This window comes from Muscardinus avellanarius, assembly GCF_963383645.1.
Source record: "Muscardinus avellanarius genome assembly, chromosome: 8".
NCBI lineage: Eukaryota > Metazoa > Chordata > Mammalia > Rodentia > Gliridae > Muscardinus > Muscardinus avellanarius.
The window spans coordinates 84,647,394-84,670,380 of NC_137794.1; the positions used below are offsets into that span (position 1 = coordinate 84,647,394).

Consider the following 22,987-nt stretch of genomic DNA (forward strand, 5'->3'; position numbering starts at 1 on the left):
TGAATATACTTTTATTATTTCATAATGTGTTCATGCTAGACTGTTTTTCTTTTTTTTTGCTGCTCAAGATCTATACTCTTCTGAACCATTTCCCAGACCAGATACATATGCCAGTATCCCTTGCTGCTAAGGGCAGAGGATGAGATCTTGGTCTGATACAGACTTTGATCAGAAGCTAGCAACTTAAAGGAGAACAGAACTCTGTGGGTGCACTCTGGGATAGGTTGTGTCATCAGAGGAAGCTACCATGAGTCCAAGGCAGATGGCATCAATCATAGCTCTTTGTGTATTGTCCTCCCTTTCAGTAGTGCCAAGGTGATGGTACCCTTTCAGTAGTATTGTCACTTTTTTAAGCCCACTGGAACTTTGGGAATCTCTTTGGCTTAGTAGCCTTCCTTCCCTGTCCTCTGGCCTTCCCAGGCTTCTTATGTGAACTCCTGTTTTGCTCTACTCAGCAAAGTTGCCATCTATTGCTTGCAGCCAACAGCCAGTATTTTCTTAGCATTTTAATGATCTATTACTTAACCTTCTTTATTATCATAGAGGAAAGAAGAAAAGCCACTTGGTGGTAGTGACTAGCTGCCAAGGGTTTTTAGGACATGCCCCACATTTACATACCATGATTTAAATTCACATTTAGCAATACAAGCATTTAGCAAATGTTTTAAAAATGAAATAACATAGTAAGGTTTGTGGTGAGATGGTATTTTGAGATATTAATTATTTCTTCTTGTGTTTTTGGACCCCTTGTTCTATACCCAGCTTTTCCCAGGCAGTAACATTCCTGATAATATAGCCGAAAGAGTAGAGGAAAGGCTCTGAGATTCTGACTTCTAGGCACAGCCATAATTTTTTTCTGAACTTGTTGCTAGAAAAGATACTCTGGATTGGACAAAGAATACAGTTAGAGTGTTGGGAGCCCTCTTAGTCATCATAATTAGCATACAGGAAAGCTTCTGATTTTTTAAGATTGGGTTTTGTATCTAGACACTTTGTTGAATTTGTTGATCAGTTCTATAAGATTTTGGTTAAGTTTTTTGGGTCTTAGTATAGTATCATGTCATTTGCGGATAGGAATAGTTTTAGTTATTTTTTTCCTATTTGTATTCCTTTGATTTTCATCTCTATATAGAATATACAGAGAACTCAAGAAAATTAGTGCTAAGAAAACAAATAACCCAACCAAAAAATGGGCAAGTGAACTAAACAGACATTCACAAAAGAAGAAATTCAAATGGCCAATAAATATATGAAAAAATGCTCAACATCATTAGCAATCAGTGAGATGCAAATCAAAATTACCCTGAGGGCCGGGCATGGTGGCACACGCTTGTAATCCCTGTGCTTGGGAGGCAGAGACAGGAGGATTGCGCAGGCTTAAGAGACCCTGTTTCCAAAAAATAAAATAGGTCTGGGAGTGTAGCCCAGAGGTAGAAGGGCTTCTAGGAACCCCAATACCACACACACACAAAATTACCCTGAGATTTCACCTAACTCCAAGTAGACTAGCAATCATCCAAAACACAAACAAAAAGTGCTGGCGAGGATGTGGAGAAGTGGGGACTCTAATACATTGTTGGTGGGATTGCAAATTAGTGCAACCACTTTGGAAAACAGTATGGAGGATCCTCAGAAGAATGGGAATGAACTTGCCATATGATCCAACAATACCACTTCTGGGTATCTACCCAAAAGAATAGAAACCAAACTACCAAACTAACGCATGCGTATCAGTGTTAATAGCTGCACAATATACCATTGCCAAACTCTGGAACCAGCCAAGATGTCCATCAATAGATGAATGGATTACAAAACTATGGGTATGTACACAATAGAATTTTACTCAGCCATAAAGAAAAACACAGTTACGTTATTTGTGGGTAAATGAATGGAACTGGAGAACATTATGCTAAATGAGATCAGCCAGTCACAAAAAGTAAAAAATTGGATGTTCTCCCTAATATGCAGAAGCTAGGGAGAAAAAGGGTCCTAGGAGGAACTCTTAGATGAGGCAGGAAAAATCATAGATGAGCAAATAAGGCAACCTATCTAAGTCACTACAAGAGGGAAATTCCCTCATGTACATGATGTACATTCACAAACATGTCAAAGTCAGTCACTAAGCCAAACATGAGAAGGGAGGGGGGAAGGAATGGGGTAGCAATTGGGGAGGGGCTAAATGAATGATGTGTGTATGCCTCTATCATCTTGTACTCCATTAAGACATATGACTACAATGCACTAGTAAAAAATTTAAAAAGAAAAATTTAAAAAATAGAGATGATAGTTATTCTCACCTACACATTTCATTTTTCTCAAAACTCAAAATTCCTCATCATATTGTTAGAAATAGATTTGAAGGAAGCCAAAAACAAAACTTATGAAATTGAAAGTAACTTGGCAAGGCAATTTATTTCTGTACAGAAGGGTGCAAATGCCACCATAAAACCGGTACACAATCACACAGCACAGGGAGTATACACAGTCTTTTATCCCTCCTAATGCACAGACCACTGCGTTATTCTTCATTAGTTGGCGTAAGACTTCACAATCTAATCTTGTTGGCTAGTTTTTCTTGGGTAGATTTCACAAAAGGAGAAATATGAAACCAGTACATCCTGCAGTGGAACATACAGACACATGTACAAAAGTTATAAAATGGCCAGGCGTGATGGTGCATGCTTGTCATCTCAGTACTTGGAAGATTGCTTTCCTTTCTTTTCTTACAACTTCCTCCTCTTTTGTTACATACTTCTATTTTTTTTTCAATTTCTGTTAACATGAGCTGACTTTTGTGATTTGAATCTGTAAGTAGAAAAAGGTTACTGTTGTTTGAGGCCTGAGGCTGTTTGGTGATGGCTGTCTCTTTAAATCTCTGGTGTAATCCTCAAGTGCAGGAGGTCATACAACATTCTACCCAAATCATCACTCCCATTAACAGTGATGAGGGAGGTCAGTACGGATGTAAATTCCCTTCCACTTACTGAATGAACTATTGTTCTGTTAGATTAGTGAAGGGATCATCTCCTGAATTTTTAGTGAATTTTTTTGCTAGTATTGTTAATCCTTGTAGAGCTAATCTCTTTCCCATGTCTTCTGGCTAGTAGCATCTAATTGTTTAGCTATTCTTCTATTGCAATTTTAGTATAGTTGAAAGATCTCTACTGATGGTAATATAAATAATTATTCCACTCTACATTTTCTTTTTTTTTTGTGGTACTGGGATTCCTGGAAACGCTTCTACCTCCGGGCTGCACTCCTGTTCTATATCTTTTTTTATTTGGAAACAGGGTATCTTAAGCCAGAGAGGCTGGTTTTGAACCTGCACGATTCTCTTGTCTCCGCCTCCCAAGCGCAGGGATTACAACTGTACCACCATGCCCGGCTCCACTCTACATTTTAAAAGCAAACAACACAGCATACAATTTACATCTTGACCACTATTACCCTTTCCATTAGTACTAATAATTTGGTTATTGTAAGGGTTATCCATGACTTTTTTTGTTGTTTTTATGTAATTGGCAGAGCCGAATCTAGTAGATGGTGGTGGCCGTGGTGGCAGTGGCAACTGTGGCTCTAGCAACAATAGCTAGCAGCAGCCAAACAGGACAGGCATTCCTCTGAGAAACCCCAGACATCAGATTTTGGGTTAATATCTGATCAGGACAATATATAGAGACATTTATAGCCATGACTTCCTAACTAAAATATAAAAAAGAAGAGATGGACCAAGATGGCGGAGATGGCGGTGGCAGCGGCAGCCATTATTTGGGAGAGGTAGATAAAAAGCAATCCAACCTGCCTTGATCTGTTGGAGAAATCCCCTCCCCCCCAAAAAAAAAAGATGCTCCTGCCCCATGTGCTCAGGAATTCTGGGCAACATACTATGTAAGAAAAATGCTCTGGAGGAGGGCCAAGATGGTGGTGGTGGCAGTGGCCAGTATCGGGGAGAGGCAGGTAAATTCATTCTAATCTACCCTGACCTTTTGAGGAAATCTCCTCGAAAGTAAACTGCACCTGCCCCACGTGCTCAGGAACTCTGGACCACATACTATGCAAGAAAAATGTTCAGGGCACGTCAGATGGAGCCCCACATAGTTGGGTGGGCCGGCGCCATGGGTTCCTGGAGCCAAGGGCACTCCTGGCCACAGTGCTCCTCTGTGCAGTGCTGGGGCTGGGTGCGCTCGGAGCAGCAGAACCTGCTCTCTGTGGTGAAGCTGTGGGCCTCTGCTCTTGGTTGGGAGATAAAACACATTGCTACTAAGTACTTGGGCACCCAACTCCTGCAAAAGACACATACTGTTTTTTTTTATTAAAAGATGTTGAAGAGGGAGGAAGACGGCAGCGGCTGTAGTTGCAGCTGTAGTGGCGACCACGGCCACAGCGGTGATGGTTAGCAGCAGCCAAATAGGTTATGCATCCCCCTGAGAAACCCTGGACAACAGATTTTGATTTAATAATTGATTGGCACAACACACAGAAACAGTTCCAGTCATGGCTTCTTATCTGAAATATAGGAAAGAAAGTGGAAAATGGCAGAATTAGAGACAAGAATGCAGCGTGGCGCCCGACACTGCAAGAAAAGTGATTTTTGGAGGGATATCCCAGAAGAGATCAGAAAGCAGACTGCTCCTGCCACACAGGCACAGGAATACTTAACAACAACATACTCTAGGAGAGACCAAGAAGGCGGCAGTGGTGGCGGACAGTATTCAGGAGAGGCAGACAGATCCAACCAAATCCACCCTTGAAGTTTTGAAGAAATCTCTCCAAAAGTAGAGTGTTCCTGCCCCACATGTTCAGGAACTCTGAACAACATACTATGTAAGAAAACATTTTGTGGAGATGAATCAAAATGGCTGTAGCAGCGGTGGCTGGTATTCGGGAGAGGCAGACAGATCCAATCCAACTGAATTTTTGAAAATATCTCCCCCAAAGTAGACTGCTCTTGCCACACATGTGCAGGAATTCTGGACAACATACTATGTAAGGAAAATGTCCAGGGCAAGTTGGAGGGAGCCCCGCCCGTACTGCTGGGCCGATTTGCTGCACTGGAGTTCTTGGGAGACCTCAGCTCATGGCCGCTGCACTCCTCTGTGCTGCTCTGAGGGTCGGGGTATGCTTGGAGCAGCGGATTTCGTTCTTCATGGTGAGGTTGTGAGCCTCCACTTTCAGTTGGGAGATAAAATCTATTGCTGCTAGAGAATTGGGCTCTCAGCTTTTGCAAATGACACGTGCTGTTTTCTCCTACTAAAATATATATGGAGGGAAAAGTGGGAACCTCTATAAATGTCATGCCCACAGTGACAGTAACCAGAGCCTGCCATGCGGTGAGGCTGGGCCTGGAGCCTGTCGCAGGGTGAGGCTGGGTCAGGAGCCAGCGGGCCAGGCCTAGAGCCTGTTGCATGGCAGGCCTGGAACTGGGACCTGCTTTACAGCAAAGGGCCAGCAGGTTTCTTCAACTGCGTGTCCAGGAAGCAATAGAAGCTGGCACTGCCTCACCTAGCAGATTTCCAGATCCAAGTGACGTCTATTAAAAAAAAAAAAATTTGGTTGATAGTGGATCATCCTGTCAGAGTTACTCAACTTCTGGCTTTCAGGTTTTCAGTAAGTGGGAATAAGTGTGGAGAAATAGAAGCTCTAATACATTGTTGGTGAGATTGCAAGTTGTTGCAACCACTTTGGAGAGCAGTATAGAAGATCCTTGGAAGAAGGAAAATGAACTTACCATATGAATCAGCAATACCACCTCTGTGTATCTACCAAAAAGAATGAAAACCAAAATATCAAACTAATGCATGAACAACCCATGTTCATAGCTGCACAGTTCATCATTGCCAAACTGTGGAACCAGCCAAGATGTCCTTCAACAAATGAGTGGATTTCTTTTTTTTTTTTTGTCAAATTAATTTATTTTTATTTTTTTTATTAATTTATTTTTTAAATTGGTGCATTGTAGTCATATATCAATCACATTGGAGTACAAGACTTGAGAGGATATACAAGCACACATCATCCAATTAGCCCTCCTCCAGCCCCCATCCCATTCCCTCCCCCTCCCTCCATCGCACCTTCTTTGGTGATTTACTTTGATACATTTGTTTATGTACCTCCTGCGTTTTAAAGAGGCTCTGTCCTCCAGCATTACATACCCTCTGATTGGTCACATTAGTTGCTTCACTATAGGGCCCTTTCTATAGCTCAACCTCTTCCTGTTGCCCTTTTCCTCCTAGTTACTGCTGATTAAGAGAAGCGTCTGATTTATATTTTCTGCGATATTTCTCTGTGCATGCTGCGTTGCAAGTACCGATCCCACTCTTGATGGTCCCAATAGTGGCCTGGCTACTCAGTGTACTGATTCAGACCTCGCTGGCTCAAGCAGCGGCCTTGCCTCATGTGAGGCCCCAGTTCTGGTCTCGCTGGCCCCTGCACCGGTCTAACCCCTAAGCTGGCTTTGGTCCCGGCCTTGGAGGCCGCAGGAGTGAACTTGCCTCACGCCAGGCTCCGATGCTGGCCATTGGCCCCTGCACCGGTCTAACCCCTTGGCAGGATTCCAATCCCAGCCTCGGAGGCCCCAGCACCGGCCTAGCCTCACGGCAGGCTCCAATGCCGGCCTTGTTAGCCCCAGCACCGGCCTAACCCCTCGGCAGGTTCCGTTCCCGGGTTAGGAGGCCCCAGCACTGGCCATGTCTCACGGCAGGCTCCGATGCCAGCCTCGCTGGCCCCAGCACCGGCCTAACCCCTCGGCAGGCTCTTATCCTGGCCTCGGATGCCCCAGTACCGGCCTTGCCTCAGGGCAGGCTCCAATCCCCGGCCTCGGAGGCCCCAGCACCGGCCTTGCCTCATGGCAGGCTCCGATGCCGGCCTCGCTGGCCCCAGCACTGGCCTAACCCCTCGGCAGGCTCTTATCCCGGCCTCGGAGGCCCCAGCACTGGCCTTGCCTCACGGCAGGCTCCGATGCCGGCCACACTGGCCCCAGCACCGGCCTAACCCCTGGGCAGGCTCTTATCCTGACCTCGGAGGCCCCAGTACCGGCCTTGCCTCATGACAGGCTCTGATGCCAGCCTCGCTGGCCCCAGCACCGGCCTAACCCCTCAGCAGACTCCGGTCCCGTCCTCGGGGGCCCCAGCACTGGCCTTGCCTCACGGCAGGCTCTAATGCCGGCCTCGCTGGCCCCAGCATCGGTCTAACCCCTCTGCAGGTTCCAATCCCGGCCACGGAGGCCTCAGTAGTGGCCTTGCCTCACAGCAAGCTCCGATGTCAGCCACTGGCCCCGGTGCCTGCCTAACCCCTCAGCAGGTTCCGATCACTGTCTCTGTGGTTATTTCAAAGGTTCCAGGTATAATGTATCAGATCTCTGCCTCCCCCGAGTATTGGCCACTGGCATTGCCACTGCCTCCACCGTTTTAATTCCTTCCCAGGCTCTTTTTCCACAAATGAGTGGATTTCAAAACTATGGTATATGTACACATGGAATTTGCCCAGCCATAAGGGAGAACAGAATTGTGGCATTTACAGTGAAATGTCACCAAAAATAAGAAATCAGATGCTTTTCTTAATGTGCAAAATTTTAGGGAGAAACAGGTAATAGGAGGAACTCTAGATGAAGAAGGGACCCTATGGAGGAACAATGAAGGTGAAATATCTGAGGGGATGACAGGGAGAATAAGGGAAACTCTTTAAGGCACATGATGTACTTAAACATATCAAAGTCAATCAGAAAACCAAGCATGGGTAAGAGGGAGGGGGAGGGAAGGGGTTAGAGATGGGTTAGGGGCTAATTGGGTGATGTGTGTATGTATATCTCCACAAGTTTTTGTATCCCATTGAGATGTTTGACTACAATGCACTAATAAAAAATTATTTTATTTTTTAATTTTTTTTTTGGTGGTACTGGGGTTCCTGGAAGCCCTTCTACCTCTGGGCTACACTCCCAGGCCTATTTTATATATTTTCATTTTATTTGGAAACAAGGTCTCTTAAGCCAGCAAGGCTGGCTCCGAACCAGCACGATCCTCCTGTCTCCGCCTCCCAGGTACGGGGATTACAAGCATATGCCACCATACCCAGCTAAAAAATTATTTAAAAAAATAAAAAAATAAAGTTGGCGATGGAATCTCAAAAGAAAAAAAAAAGAAAAGAAAAATTGGCAGAGCCATCTGTAAATCAACCATCTTGTTTATCCTTTTGGTATCCAGTGGTCCTGGTTCTGTAAAACCTCAAGAGAGACAGATTTAGTTTCGTAGCATTTTAAAAAGACTAACAGGTTTTAGATATCAGTGCCATAGTATTTCTTCTGTGAGCCTAAAACCAGATGAACTATTATAAATTTTAATGTAGACTATAAGAGGGAGCTAAAGTCAGAAGATATCTAGTTAAATTATGTGGGTTTTTAAACTGACTTTATGAATGTGGCTCTTTATCCCAGAATAGCACACTGTTTCTCGTTAAACTTACCTGTTGGGTATTCAAGACCAAGTGGGTAGTCCTATGTGGAGCCAACATACCTTTTTATAAACTTATTTTACTGTTGAGGCCAGTCAAGGCTCCTCAGGGGCACTCTTAGGGTCTTTGTGAGGCTTTCCCTCTATCAGTTGTGCCATCTGCCAGGGTGGGTCATGGTCTTGCTGACCACATGACTTCTCTTGAAGTACTAGAACTGTTTCCCTCTTTGATTACCCTTCTATTTACAGACTATGTACAGGTGGCTCTTAATCTCTGGTGTCGTCTCAGTCCTCCTGATCAGGGGGTGGAGTGACTTACACAGTTGCAGAGCCCTTTGGAGTCCCATCATCCCTGGGTCTTATTTGACCTTGGAAGGTAAGGGCCAAAATACCGGCTGCTTTCTCCTTAGCCCTTTTACTCCCTAATTGTTCTGCAAGCCCAGTTGTTGAACATCCAGTAGGTTAGTTTCACCAGTCCTTGTCTCTGTGTAGGAATCAGTATAAAAGCCCGTTTTCTAAGTGATGGCTATCATCTCAAAACACTGTTTCGCTAACAGTACTAGAAGTTGTAAAAAAAAAAACAATCACAGACAACAGTTACAAATATTTACAAGAAAAATGCAAAACATAGGGATAAAAATCCAGTTTGTGTAATACTTCTGATAATATTTGATGGTATATACAAATTTCCTTTTAAATTTGACTTTTTATACATATAATTATTGTTACCCTATCTTTAATCATACTCTAATCAGAGTGCTATGATTTGGAAAACCAAATGTTTGAGTACCTCTAGTTATCTTTGCTTAAAGATAGTCATAATACAATTTAGGAACACACAAATATAAACCTAAAATTGTCAGTATTTACAATTTTTGTTTAGAGGACACCAGCTTGATAAATTGTCCTCTTAAGCTTGGTAAATTGTCCTCTTAAGCTACTTAGGAAATACAAATATAATGAACTTACAAAGAAGTCAGTATTAATTAAAATCACAGTTGCATATATATTACTCTTTTCTATTGGAGTGAAATTTAGAATTTACTTTTCAGTACAGTAACTATAATTACAGCTTTATGTAGGTTAACAGCATTGACAAAAAAAAAATCAAAGAATAGTCCTAGGTTTTGTAAAAGTTTAGAGAACAGTGTTAGTGATCAGAAACAGACTTATTATCTAATGGGCAATTGTATCTCTTTTATACAATAATAAAGTCAGTGAAAAGAGATATAAACCAGGACTTCAATGACAGGCTTTTTTTTTTTTTTGGTGGTACTGGGGTTCCTGGAAGCCCTTCTACCTCCGGGCTACACTCCCAGACCTATTTGTTTTTTAATTTGGAAACGGGGTCTCTTAAGCCAGCGAGGCTGGCTCCGAACCAGCGTGATCCTCCTGTCTCAGCCTCCCAAGCATGGGGATTACAAGCGTGCGCCACCATGCCCGACAGTGACAGGCTTTTTTGAATGGTACTAAATATCAGATACAATGCACATTCCATAAAGAGATCACTTATATGTTACCTTGCATGTGTAAAACCCATATATCTGGATTTATAAGCTTTTTTGTGGTACTGGGAATGGAACCCAGGGGTCTTCTACCTTTGGGCTACACTTAAGACCCTATTTTACTTGTTATTTTGAAACAAAGTTTCAATGAGTTGCTGAGAGCTTCACTAAATTGCTGAGGCTGGCTTCAAACTTGTGATTTTCCTGTCTCAGCCTCCCAAGTACTGGGATTACAGATGTATGCCACTATGCCCTGTGACTTATAAAGTTTTATAAAAAATTTAGATAATTTTCAGATGCACAGCATATTTAGCCCTCAGATGTATACACATTTGTATTTACAGATATATAGGGTGTCAAATATATATATATCTCCAAAATAATAGTTGTTTATTTATCCTGATTTTTTTTTTTTTTTTTTTTTTTTTTGGTGGTACTGGGGTTCCTGGAAGCCCTTCTACCTCCGGGCTACAGTCCCAGACCTATTTTATATTTTTGAAACAGGGTCTCTTACGCCAGCGCGGCTGGCTTCGAACCTGCGCGATCCTCCTGTCTCCGCCTCCCAAGCGTGGGGATTACAAGCGTGCGCCACCACGCCCGGCTATTTATCCTGATTTAAGAAGTGGTCAGCATTCGGGAGGCTGAGACCTGGAGGATCACGGTTCGCGGACAGCCTCAGCTACTTAGTGAGGCCCTCTGCAACTCAGTGAGACCCGGTTTCAAAATAAAGAATAAAAAAATAGGGCAGGGGGTGTAGCCCGGAGGTCAAATGCCCCTGGGTTCCATCCCCAGACCCGCAAAAAAAAAAAAAAAAAGAAGTGGTCTCTCAACAGACTGTAAGACATAGACATTCCTTTCTCTTTTTTGTGGTACTGGGGATTGAACTCGGGCATTCTACCTCTGAGCTATACCATAGTCTTTTTTTTTTTTTTTTTTTTTTTTACTTTTATTTGGAAACAGAGCCTTGCTAGGTTGATGAGAGCCTCACTACTTGCTGAGGCTGTTCTCGAACTTATGATCCTCCTGTCTTAGCCTCCCAAGTACTGGAATTAAAACATGAGCCATCATACCCCACTAACAGTCTTTGAGAAGTATGAGTTTTTCTCATATGTGGCAAAGAATTCCTTCATGTTGCTTGTGTACTTGCAGCAATATTAATGTACAGTCAGTTTACAGGTCTACGTATGTAGCTTTAATTCTTTTTATTAGCTGTCCTTAGTATGATTAACCATTTTTTTATTGATGAAGTTTGTTTCCAGTTTGTGCTAATTCAGGGTAATGCTTTAACAAATATTGTCTACATAGAATTTTATGTGCTAACACAGTTATTTCTTGTATTTTCCTAGAACGGAATTACTATTCAAGATGCTTGTGTAGTTTAAATTTTTATTTTATTTTATTTTTTTTTGTGATACCGGGGATGGAATCCAAGGGCACTGTACCTCCGAGCTACACCCCCAGCCCTATTTTGTAGTCTTTATATTTTTTGAAACAGGGTCTCACTGAGTTACAAAGGGTCTCTCTAAGTAGCTGAAGCTGTCCTCTGGTCTCTGCCTCCTAAATGCTGGGATTACAAGCGTGCACCACCACAGCCAGCCTAGTTTAAATTTTTGTAGTTAATTTCCAGACTGGTTATGACAGCTCTCATTTTCCAGTAGTCATTATTTGTTCAATTTTTCTTTCATTCTGTCTTTTCCACCTCTTTTTTGAGGAATCCCACATATGTATTTGACAACTCGAAATTGCCCCATAGCTCTCCTTGATGTTCTGTTTTTCTTTCTTTCTTTTCTCTCTGTAGTGTGTGTGTGTGTGTGTGTGTGTGTGTGTGTGTGTGTGTATGCCTAAGAATGTGTGGTACTGGGGTTGAACCCAGGGGCTCTCTACCATTGAACTATACCCTCAATCCTTTTTATTTTATTTTGAGACAGGGTCTCAGGCTGGCCTTGAATTTGTGATCCTCCTTCTTCAGCCTCCTAATTATCTGGGATTACCAGTATTTACTACTGTGCCTGGGTTTCACATATTTGTCTGGTTCCTGTTGCTGTATCTTTCTTACAAATTTTCTGTTCAGCAATGACTGATCCGTTTTTATTTCTCTCTAGTGCATCATTCTCAGATGTTGTTGTTTCATTTCTATGAACTTGATTTTTTATAGTTGGCATATCTCTACTGGTCTTTCTGAATATTGGGAATACAAGGATAATACTTTTCATGCTTTTTCTGCTAATTTTAACATGTATGTCAGCTGTGGATCACTTTTGATTAATCAACTTATTTCCTCACCATGGATCATATTGTCCTGTTTGTTTGCCTGCCTGGTAATTTCTGTTTAGTTTTCAGGCATTGGGGTGTTTATCGGTCTTGTCAGTGGGGCGCTAGATAGTTTTTTGTTCCTATAAATACCCCTTGGCTTTCCTCTAGGACACACATTACTCGGAAATAGTTCCCGTCCCCGCCTCCTAATAGGTCTTTCTTTTAAGGTCTCTTAGGTAGTACCAGAACAGTAATAATCCAGAGTTCTTTATTTCCCACTGCTGAGAAAGGTCCTTCTGTTTTTCCATTGTCCTGAGATCTTGAGGTTTTCCAGTCAGGCTAATGTAACACACAGTATTTCTGACCCCATGTAAGTGCTGAGCACTGTTCCTTCTAATTCTTTAGACTGTGTTTTCCTCCAGTCTCAGTTTTCTCGCACACAATATACTGGTCAACTTGGCTGAATTCTAAGACCCATTGTAGGTCTCTAGAGTTTTCTCTCAGTGCAGGTTACATATCTCAAACACTTTGTCCTCTGAGCTGTAGCTGCCTTGGTCTTTCCTCTCAGAAGTTTTCCCTCTACTTAAGGAGACCTCTAGGCTTCATCTGGATTTCTCTCCACAAAGGGCCTGTACACTCCGGGATATAAGCTGGGGAAGTTGAGGGGCACACCCAGTTTGTTTCTCTTTTCAAGTTCCTGTTATTCCAGCTTGGTGAGAAGCAAAAGTGTTAGATATGAACTATAACAGATCAGCCAGTTCTTCTTTATCCTTACGGAAACCACCACGATATCCAGTGAAAATTAGCATCACATTAGGGAGTTATTTCATTAGTTGTTCCCTTTTCACAGTATGCAGATTACTTTTGTATACTTTATCCCACATTTGAAATCACTGGAATTACATCATTAATTAAATTATGTCATGAATTAACTCTCATGTAGTATTTATCATCACACACATTATTATTATTATTTTGTTTTCATTTTGAAACATCCCAAGTAGGTATAAGGTAATTTTAACTATAAAATGGTTATGTTCTTATTGGCTTTTTTTTATAATTAAAGGCAGCTATGTGTTATGGTAACATTTTTGTGCTCTCTTTTATTTTCTCCAGAAACTGCAAAATATATATTTCAAGAAAAAGGCATCCTGGCAGGAGAAAACCGAAGCTTTAAGCCCCACTTAACTTTTATGAAGCTGTCAAAGGCACCATGGCTCCGTAAGAATGTGAGTACGCATAGCTACTATTAGCTTGATAGCTACTATTAGCTTGTCTTCTGAGGCCATACCAGCCTTCAGCATGGTTGGGGACACGGGTGACTTTTGTAGTGGTTTTTGACATATTGCTGCTATTGCTCTTGGGTTCCTAGGCCAGTTTAATTTCAGTTCCAAGGATATGAGGATGCTCATGGTCCTCCATGCAGGTTTTTGCAGCCTGCCTTCATTTACCTCTCTGGTTACTAGGGGCTCTGAGCTGCTTCTTCTATTGCCACATGTGCTTAATCCATTGAGACACAGCAGGCTGGTGCCAGAGTTCAGTTTGCTGCTTTCTTGCTCAGGGTTGTTTGCATCTTACTGTCCTGAGAGCTTCCTCTGCTGACCTGCACACACTGTGCTGCTCGCTGCAACTGGGTTCTTCAAGCTGGGGGAAATGTGTTTGCCACCCTTACATTTTTCAGGATCCCCCAAAGACCACATTGTTCTTCCAGCAGTTGCCTGCATTAAGGGTCTGGAACAAGTATATTATGGACTGGGCAAGAGAGAATAATGGAGGGACCCTTCCTCCTTGAGATACTTTAAAGTACTTCTCCCTAAGGATGGTCAGCAGGGATCAGCTAATACACATGTGTTTTTTACTTTCTTATCTCTGGATGATTTTCTGTCTTTCCAGACTGCCCCCTCCTCCTCTAGAGATTGGTACAACTTTTGACTTTTCTTCTTAAAATCTGAAGGGCACCCTTCTTATTTTTTTCTATTTTAGTCTAGGGGGTTCCTTATGCAAATTAAGATATCTGAGGGTCTGCTCTGATATATCAGAATTTTGGAGATAGGCATGCTGCTTAATATTCACTCCCTGCTCTCCTTTGCTTCAGTTAAGACTCATTTGTAGCTCTTAAATGAAGGTCATGTCTATTAGTAAGTAGAACTGTTCTCTAAATTAGCACATTTAGTATTTAATGTCTCTGTTCTCAAAAAGTCCTTCTAGTCCTTTAGAATGGGTTCAGGTGATTCACCGTCTTGCCATTATGGGTTTTTTAGAAATTGTTGGTAAAGATGTCCTTAAAAGGTATCTTGCATGTTTTTTCAGTAATTATGCTACATATTCAGTGATATCTCTATCAGGTTCTATTCTAGAATATATCAGAAAAAAATAATTTGTGTAATTGATAGATTTTGAAATCTGGAATAGCAGCTATGAAACTTGTAGACTGACAGTTTATTTCTTTACTCATATCTTTCTCATTTTGCTTTCAAATGGATTGTCCTTTTCCAAGAGGTTTTACAATTAATCACAGAGTGACAAATCAGTGAAGGTAATATCCCCTTTTCAAAATGTTTCTTTGTCTTTACAATATTAACTTTAAAATGAAAATACCCAGGGACATTTATTAAGGGAATTTTTACTCCAGAAGCTATATATCAACATTTCAGACTGCACTGAAATGATTTCTTGGCAGTCTCACAGAATTGATTCCTTCATGCTATAGAAAAGGGATATGAAAGTTTGAAAGGTTAAATGCCTAAAAGACATGTTAGTTATGGGGTTCTTTCTCTGCAACTGAAGATCTCATGCTCATTCACATGTTTTCCCCTTCCATTGGTCACTTCCAGTTCATCTGAATTTATTTCTATGTATGAGGAACTCCTTGATTCAAATCATATTAGTTCAGCCGGGCGTGGTGGTACATACTTGTAATCCCAGCATGTAGGAAGCTGAGTGAGAAAGTAGCATCACGGTTCACGGCCAGCCTCAGCTAGTGAGGCCCTTTCCAACTCAGTGAGACTCTGTTTCCAAATAAAGAATAAAAAATAGGGCTGGGGGTGTAACTTGGAGGTAGAATACCCCTGGATTCTATCTCCAGTACTGCAAAACAAAAACAAAACCAAATCATAATAGTTCAACAAATGTTTATAGAGTGCCTAGTATGTGCCAGATACTGGGTAGTAGACAAAGAGTGGTGATTAAAATAGAAACATTCCCTGATTGAATGGTATATAAAATCTAAGTCAGATTGTATTTTGTTCAGGTTAGAAAAATTAACTTATAGAAAATAAAGCACAATAGTTCCCCCCTTGCTTTTCTCATGGGGGATACATCCCAAGATACCCAATGGATGCCTCAAACCATAGACAGTACCAATACTTATATATACTATGGTTTTTTTTTTTTTTTTTTTACATATGATACCTGTGAAGAATCTTCAGCTTTTACTTAAAGCACTTTGAAGATTCTCTTCAACTTATCCAGATTGAGAAAATCACTGAGCTTGAGTATTGGGGACATTATTAAATAAGAGTTACCTTGAACACAGGCACTGTGATACTGTGACAGTTGATATAATAACTGAGACAGCTACTAAGTGACTACTTGAAGGGTAGCAGATACAGTGTGGATATGCTGAACAAAGGGATGATTAATGTTCTGAGCAGGATGAAGAAGAATAGCACAGGATTTTATCCCATTTCTCAAAACAGTGCACGTGTTAAAACATACAACATATTTCTTTTTGGAATTTTCTGTTTAACAATTTTAAACTATGATTGGCCACAGGTAACTGAAATAATAGATAAAGGAGGCCACGCTATGATTTTCTTTCAGAATGCCAAATTTGAATATTTTTTAAATTTATGGACTGACTCTATTCCAGTCACTTCTGTGATGGTGAGCATTCCTGAAGGAAGTATAGCTTAAATTTCGGGATTTACAAGTCATCTAGAGTACTTGTGGGAGCTGCAGGATTCCACTCTACTCTTAGATTTGGAGGAAGACTTAGGTAGGACCTTGACTTTTGATGTTCAGTAAGTGACACGTGTGATTCTGATCCCAGTGGTTTGTAGAGTAGTATATACCCTGAGTATACTTCGACACCTGCAGGCTTAAATAAATATCAAGCAGTTTTGTTGTTATTATTGTCATGACTGTGGTACTAGGGATTGAATACAGCTGCACACGTGCTAAGCAAGATCTCTACTATTGAGTGATATCCCCAGCCTAGTCTTGGAGTCCAAATGCTGGGGACCCTTGAACTCTGATGTCCAGGAACAGGCAGAAGAGTGTATCCCACCTCGGGAGATAAAGCAACTCATTGGCTTTGTATCTCTTCTTCTTTGGAGGCCTATGGCTCTCTTTAGTGTAGGTGCCCACCTACACAGAAGGCCAGTCTTCCCATCCAGTCCACTCAGACTCACATGGTAACTTCTTCTTGAACTACCCTCATAGACACAATGCAAAGATAATGCTTTTCCAGGTTCTAGGTATTCTTAAATTCAATCAGGTTGACCCTAAAATCAACCATCCCAGAATGTACTACTAGCTTTCAGTGTTTAGATTGATAATAAGATAAAAGGGGAAGGGAAAGGGAGATAAGAGTTTGTTCCCTGCTTGTATATTAGATTTGACTCATTGCAGGTTTTCTATTTTTTATTTTCAAAGGTATTTTAATTATAAATGTATTTTCTGAATATATGCTAACTATAGACAACTGAAACATATATAGTCCTGGGACATGCAATGTAATGAGATATTTTGTAACAGTACCACAATTGAGGTTTTTTGTTTCCCATCCTCTAATTGTCATTTTTCAATGATCTGAAGAGCTGTCATCTATGCTGACTTTAAAAAATAGACTCAGAGCTTGCCATGGTGGTACATACTTCTAACTTGCAATCCCAGTCCTTACGAGGCTAAGATAGGAGAATCAGAGGTTTCAGGATAGCCTCAGCAATATAGTGAGAGTCTCAGCAACCTAGCAAGACCCCATTTCAAAACAAAAAGCCCAGTGGTGTAGCTGAAAGTTTTCTATAGTATGTATATTGTGTTTAGAATTTGAAAAATTTAGAAACTCTGCCTTGAATTTCCTGATGTGAAACTTCCTCTGCCACAGTATATATTCTGGTTCCCAATTTAGAGAACTGAGATGAGACTGAGGACAGATTCTGGGATGCACAAAGCTTTTCTTGGCAGTTGGTTAATATGGTGTCAGTTTTTTATTTCTTAGTTCTATGAAATTCTAGTGAGTATGTAGCATGAGATAATATCAAAAGGAGTTACAAATTTTAGAATTACTCTGATGATCAGTGTGTCTTATTTTTTATCAAATGAAGGAAGCCTCAGGAAATCTTATGAAATTACCATGTCTCTGAAATGGTGACCAAAATTCAAGTTATTTGTATAGTTTCCTTAGAACATAGTTGTTTGGCATGGTTAGTCCGCTACTTGTTCAGCTCCATGTTTTTTAGTGAGTCCTTTTGGGTGTATTTTACCTCATTGAATGACCTTGTGTTTTAGTGATTTACACATTGCAAACCTGCTGGGTTAAAAGCATGTGCTAACACTTGGTGGCAGAAGAATACCAGTTTGAAATTAAACAGGCATCTTAATGAGATCTAGATTCTATAAGAAATGGATGTGATCTCCTACTGGAAAGATCAATTGTTTTTAAACATTAATTATTTTCTGTGCCCTTTAGTTATATTCCCTGATTTATAATTCTTCTATTTTACTAATATAGCACTTAAATTGACAAAAGATTTCGTTTATTAATTGACATTTTCTTGCAGCAGCTTGACACAGAGTCAGACACTAATTCAGTTTCAGAATGAAAAAAAGAAACACAACTTTCTTTAAAAACTGTTAGCTAGTGTTTTCATTGAGTCTGGTGTTCTGAGTGCAGAGTTGTTATTTGACAACAAGGGCTAAGGTCCTTGGTGAGGGAAGCAAAGCAGGGGAGGGGCCCCAGGGCTGTCATTGCTAGGAGTGGCAATGGGACCTGGAGGAGAGAACATGTATGAGCGTTCTGCTCTGATGGGATGACTAAGGGAAAGTCCTAGTTTCTGGATTATTTGGCCATTGAATATACAGAATCAACATTGTAATTATATTCTTTTACACTAGGTTGGCCAAATTCTAACCTTCTTTAGCTCCCTTCTTCAGCCGTAGCTCCCTGATGCCATCTCTCCTCATCATATTTACTTCTGTTCATCTGTCCGTTCTTCTGTCTGTCTATCTAATAGCACATTTTTTTCAGGATTTTTGTTAATTGGCTTAGTGTGACTACCACTCATTTTTGGAGTTTGTATGATAATGGGCCTTTATAAATTATTTCTAAACTGACAGCACTACGACTAGAGCTTTTGAGAGAGTTTTCTTGAGGGAATCTCTATACTGAATTTAAAGGAACACGAGTTGTCTTATTTTAGCCTGAGATAAATCACACAACCTCTCTTGGCTTTGTTTACCCACAGTGAGTGGAAGAGCATGGTCTTTGTGACTCTCGACTTTTCTGCTCTTCTGAAATGGCTGTAAGATAAGCATTTTGACAAAATAGGCTAATTCGGCTTTATAGAGGTGTTTTTTTGTTTCGTTTTGTTTTGCTTGCTTGTGTGCATGGAAGGAGAATGACAGAGGAGCGGTCTTCAAGTCCTATTAGGAAGAGGGTGGCAATTTAAATCTGAATCTTTGCATCTGTCCTAGGAACCATACAGAGCAAGAAGGACAATGGGGAAAATATCATAAACTACATTTTTAGTAAAACTAAGAAGCAGAGAAATCCTCTGGATACCAAATGATGTGCAGATGTGGCCAGAAGCAATTAAGACTAGGTCATACAGTGAGGTGCTACCTTGGTGGAGGAAAGGCAGGAGAGCGAGGAGCAGCCCCCTTGGTGGCATCAGCAGGCTTTCTCTGCAGTATCAGAAGGCATGGGAAGGGGCTAGGAAGCGCCACCCAAGGGAGGTATGCAGGGCTGCCAGTGGAAGACATTCTGATCTAGGGGGCACAGCAGGCAAGCTTTCACAGGGCCTTGTATGTTAAAGAATCCCTCTGTCACTGTGGCAAGGAGGAGGAAACCCCAAGCAGGGAAGCTTGGAAACTGTCCTGCCACTTCCTCCACCCTATTCCTGAAAGAGGAACTTTAATGCCTTTATTATTCCAGACAAAAGCTTGTCTTAAAAATACCCTTGGTACAAGATAAAACACATTGTTTCAGGAATCTATTCCTGAGTCTCCCAGTGCCAAATGGCTTAATTACTGTAGTTCTTAGTTGTTTTTGAGTCTCTTTCATATCACCAAGTGCATTTAACAACTAATCACTTTGTTTTAATGGCTTTTAAAAGCTCAACGTTTAGTGAAATCTGATGCGAATGTGAGGCAGAATTATAATTTCTTCTGAGATGCTCTATGCGCCGTTAGTCAACTGTGCCATCTAGTACGTGTCCAAGAACACCATTTATAATAGTGACTCCACTTACGTTTCTAATGCATTTTTTAAACATCGTGCTGTCTATTTCCATATGTTAGGGGAGAATCTCCTAAATGAGTCAGTTTGCAATTGGAAATGATATGAAGATAAGCCTGCCTGAATGATCATTTGGAACTTTTCAGTACTTCATATCTCCTTCACAATTGAGAAATACACCCGGGTGTGGTGGCACATGCTTGTAATCCCAGCATTCGGAAGGTAGAGACCTGAGGCCTGCAGTTTGTGGACAGCCTCAGCTACTTAGCGAGGCCCTTTGCAACTCAGTGAGACCCTGTTTCAAAAAATAAAAAGAATGAAAAAAGAAAAAGGGCTGGGAGTGTAGCCCTGAGGTAGAATACCCCTGGGTTCCATCCCTAGCACAGAAAAAAAGTGAGAAAACACATGAGAATCAGTAAACAGAAAGCTTAATTATTATCGCTGGGCGTGGTGGCGCACGCTTGTAATCCCCACGCTTGGGAGGCAAAGACAGGAGGATCGCGCAGGTTGGAAGCCAGCCATGCGCGCTGGCTTAGGGGACCCTGTTTCCAAATAAAAATGTAAAAATAGGTCTGAGAGTGTAGCCCGGAGGTAGAAGGGCTTCCAGGAACCCCAGTACCACCAATAAAATAAAATAAAATAAAGCTTAATTATTTTAAGGAAGGCAATAATGAGTTAATTTCTGGATGACAAATGATTCCTGTTCAGCCCTTCTACTCTTAGACAATTTGGAAAGTTAGAAAATCCTCGAAGAAATGATAGTCAACCTAATATTATAATGGAGATTAGAAACAAGTAACTTCATTAGCATTTTCTAAAAATTTCTCTCAGAACATCTTCAGGGTTTCAAGAATTCTGGAATGAAAAGGATCTTAGCAATGAGGAATGTGATTCTTAAGAACTCCAGGATGCAACTGTTTATTGCAAATCTCATGAGCTTGTATAATCAAGATTCCTGTTTTGGCTGGCATCCAGGGGTCATGGGTGGCTCTGCTCCTCATTATCATTACTTAGGACCTTGGCAGAACAGCTCGGTCTTGGACACTGCTGATCTTCTGGCAGAACAGAAAGGCTTGGTAAACCACATCGTGATTCTTAAAACTTCTGCTAAGAAGACAAACATTATTCTCTATCACGTTTTATTGACCAAAGCAAGTCCTGTGGTACCTTTGAGTTCAGCAGTGCAGGAGTATAGTCTGCTTTCAGGAAGTGATACCCAGGAGGGGCAGAGGATGTTTTGAGTAATTGTGTATTCTTTCTCACCATTGTGTCCCAAATGTACTTGGCCAGCAAGTCTGTTCTTTACTGACCATCTTGGGCATGAGTGTTTAGTAGATTATGGTTTATAAATGTTGATTTTGATCATTCAGGTTTATATGATTTTTTTGTTAAACATCTAGATTTTGGAGACAATTTTTCTTATTTTTCAGCATTGGAATCTACAGACAAAAATTCTGATTTAAGTTAAATTAAAGAAATAGAGTTTTTAGAACTTATATTAAAAGATGTAATAATAAAATATTCACATTACTTAACATGACTTGTATTTACCTTAAATATATATATATATATATATATATTATTGGTATATTATAGTCTCACATCATAATGTAGATCATGTTGACAATGGTATATATTCACACAGTACTTGGTGACCCCCCCACTTTCCCATTTCCCTCCCTTTCAATACCAACTGTACAGACTGACAATGGTATATTCACATGTATACACATAGTCAAAGGTAGCATTTCCAGCCTTCTTCCTCCCCTACCCTTCCTCCCTGGCTCCATTGAGGATCTACTTCATTATCCTCTGGTATCCCTCTCATATCCCCAATACTCCCTAGATCATGCATATTAGAGAAAACATATGTCCTTTCTCTTTCTGTGCTTGGCCAATCTCACTTAACATAATGTTCTCCAGGTCTTTCCATCTTCTTACGAATGACATGATTTTGTTCTTCTTTACTGCTGAGTGGAATTCCATTGTGTGTATTTCCCATGATTTTGCAATTCATTCATATGTTGATGGAGACTAGGTTGGTTCCATAGTTTGGCTACTGTGAATTGTGCTGCTATGAACATGAGTATGCATATGTTACTATAGTACTCTGTTTTCAACCCCTTTGGAAAGATACCCAGTAGTGGTATAACCAGATCATTACCTTAACTATATTAAATATAAATGTTCTGCTCACCATTACCATTAGTAATGGAAAACATTTTTTTCTATCAGTAAGTCATTTTGAGACATTCTGAAACTTCTGTCAATTGGAAATTGATTTTATTTTCTTAGTCTAGAATAGAATGGAGCATTATAGGAATTCTGTTTGTAAGAATCTTGCAAACCCCCACAACGGATTGATTGTGATAGACAAAAGAAAATATATGGCCAAGAGAACTTTTTTGTTTCAGAATTGTGTTGATTCAGAATTACTTAGCTTGTTTAGTCCTCCCTCCTTTTTTTTTTTTTTTTTTTTTTTGCTACTGAGGATTGAGCCAAGGCGCATTCCACTTCTGAGCTACACCTCCTCCTCTAATCCTTTTTTTTTTTTTTTTTTTTTTTTTGGTGGTACTGGGGTTCCTGGAAGCCCTTCTACCTCCGGGCTACCCTCCCAGACCTCTTTTTACATTTTTTATATTTGGAAACAGGGTCTCCTAAGCCAGCATGCGCGGCTGGCTTCAAACCTGCGCGATCCTGATCCTCCTGTCTCTGCCTCCCAAGCGCGGGGATTACAAGCGTGCGCCACCATGCCCGGCCTCTAATCCTTTTTTTAAAGCAAGGTTTTGCTAATTTGTTGAGTCTGGCTAATTTGCTGAGGCTGGCCATGAACCTTCAATCCTCTTATCTCAGCCTCTCAACTCTTGGGATTACAGGTGTGCACCACTGTGCCTGGCTGCCAGTAGCTAATTTCTGAGTGACTTGTATAGTCTCCCCCAAAAACAAGCTGAAGTTATTTGGATAATAATAGGAGTTTTCTCTACCACTGGAAAGATTTGCCAAGCTCATAGGCCAACCAGCTCTTTTTAATTATAATTAGCTATAGAATGAATGAAGGAAAAACTGTTTCTTGATAGCCTCACTTAGATTTGAGAAAAAGCTAAAGTTATAGTGCAAAACCGTAACTGGCTTACATTGAAATATTACTTCTATTTCTAAGTATGAGTTAGTTTATTTTGACCATTTATTAGAATCTTATTCTTTCAAGGAGAGATTTTTTTTTTTTTTTGGTGGTACTGGGGTGTTCCCAGAAGCCCTTCTATCTCCTATTTTATTTTTGGAAACAGGGTCTCTTAAGCCAGCGTGGCTGGCTTCGAACCTGCGTG

General features: G+C 40.8%; 1 protein-coding gene across 3 annotated transcripts in view; it reads left to right on the plus strand.

Annotated features, from left to right (window-relative positions):
* Positions 1-22,987, plus strand: part of AKAP7 (A-kinase anchoring protein 7) — a gene marked incomplete at both ends in the record, with an annotated part of 165,374 nt that overhangs the window by 56,258 nt on the left and 86,129 nt on the right. For all 3 annotated transcript variants that reach the window (XM_080700531.1, XM_080700530.1, XM_080700532.1), the window contains one exon: positions 13,319-13,431. In XM_080700531.1, the coding sequence (XP_080556657.1) occupies positions 13,319-13,431 (113 nt within the window). The remainder of the gene's footprint in view (positions 1-13,318; positions 13,432-22,987) is intronic.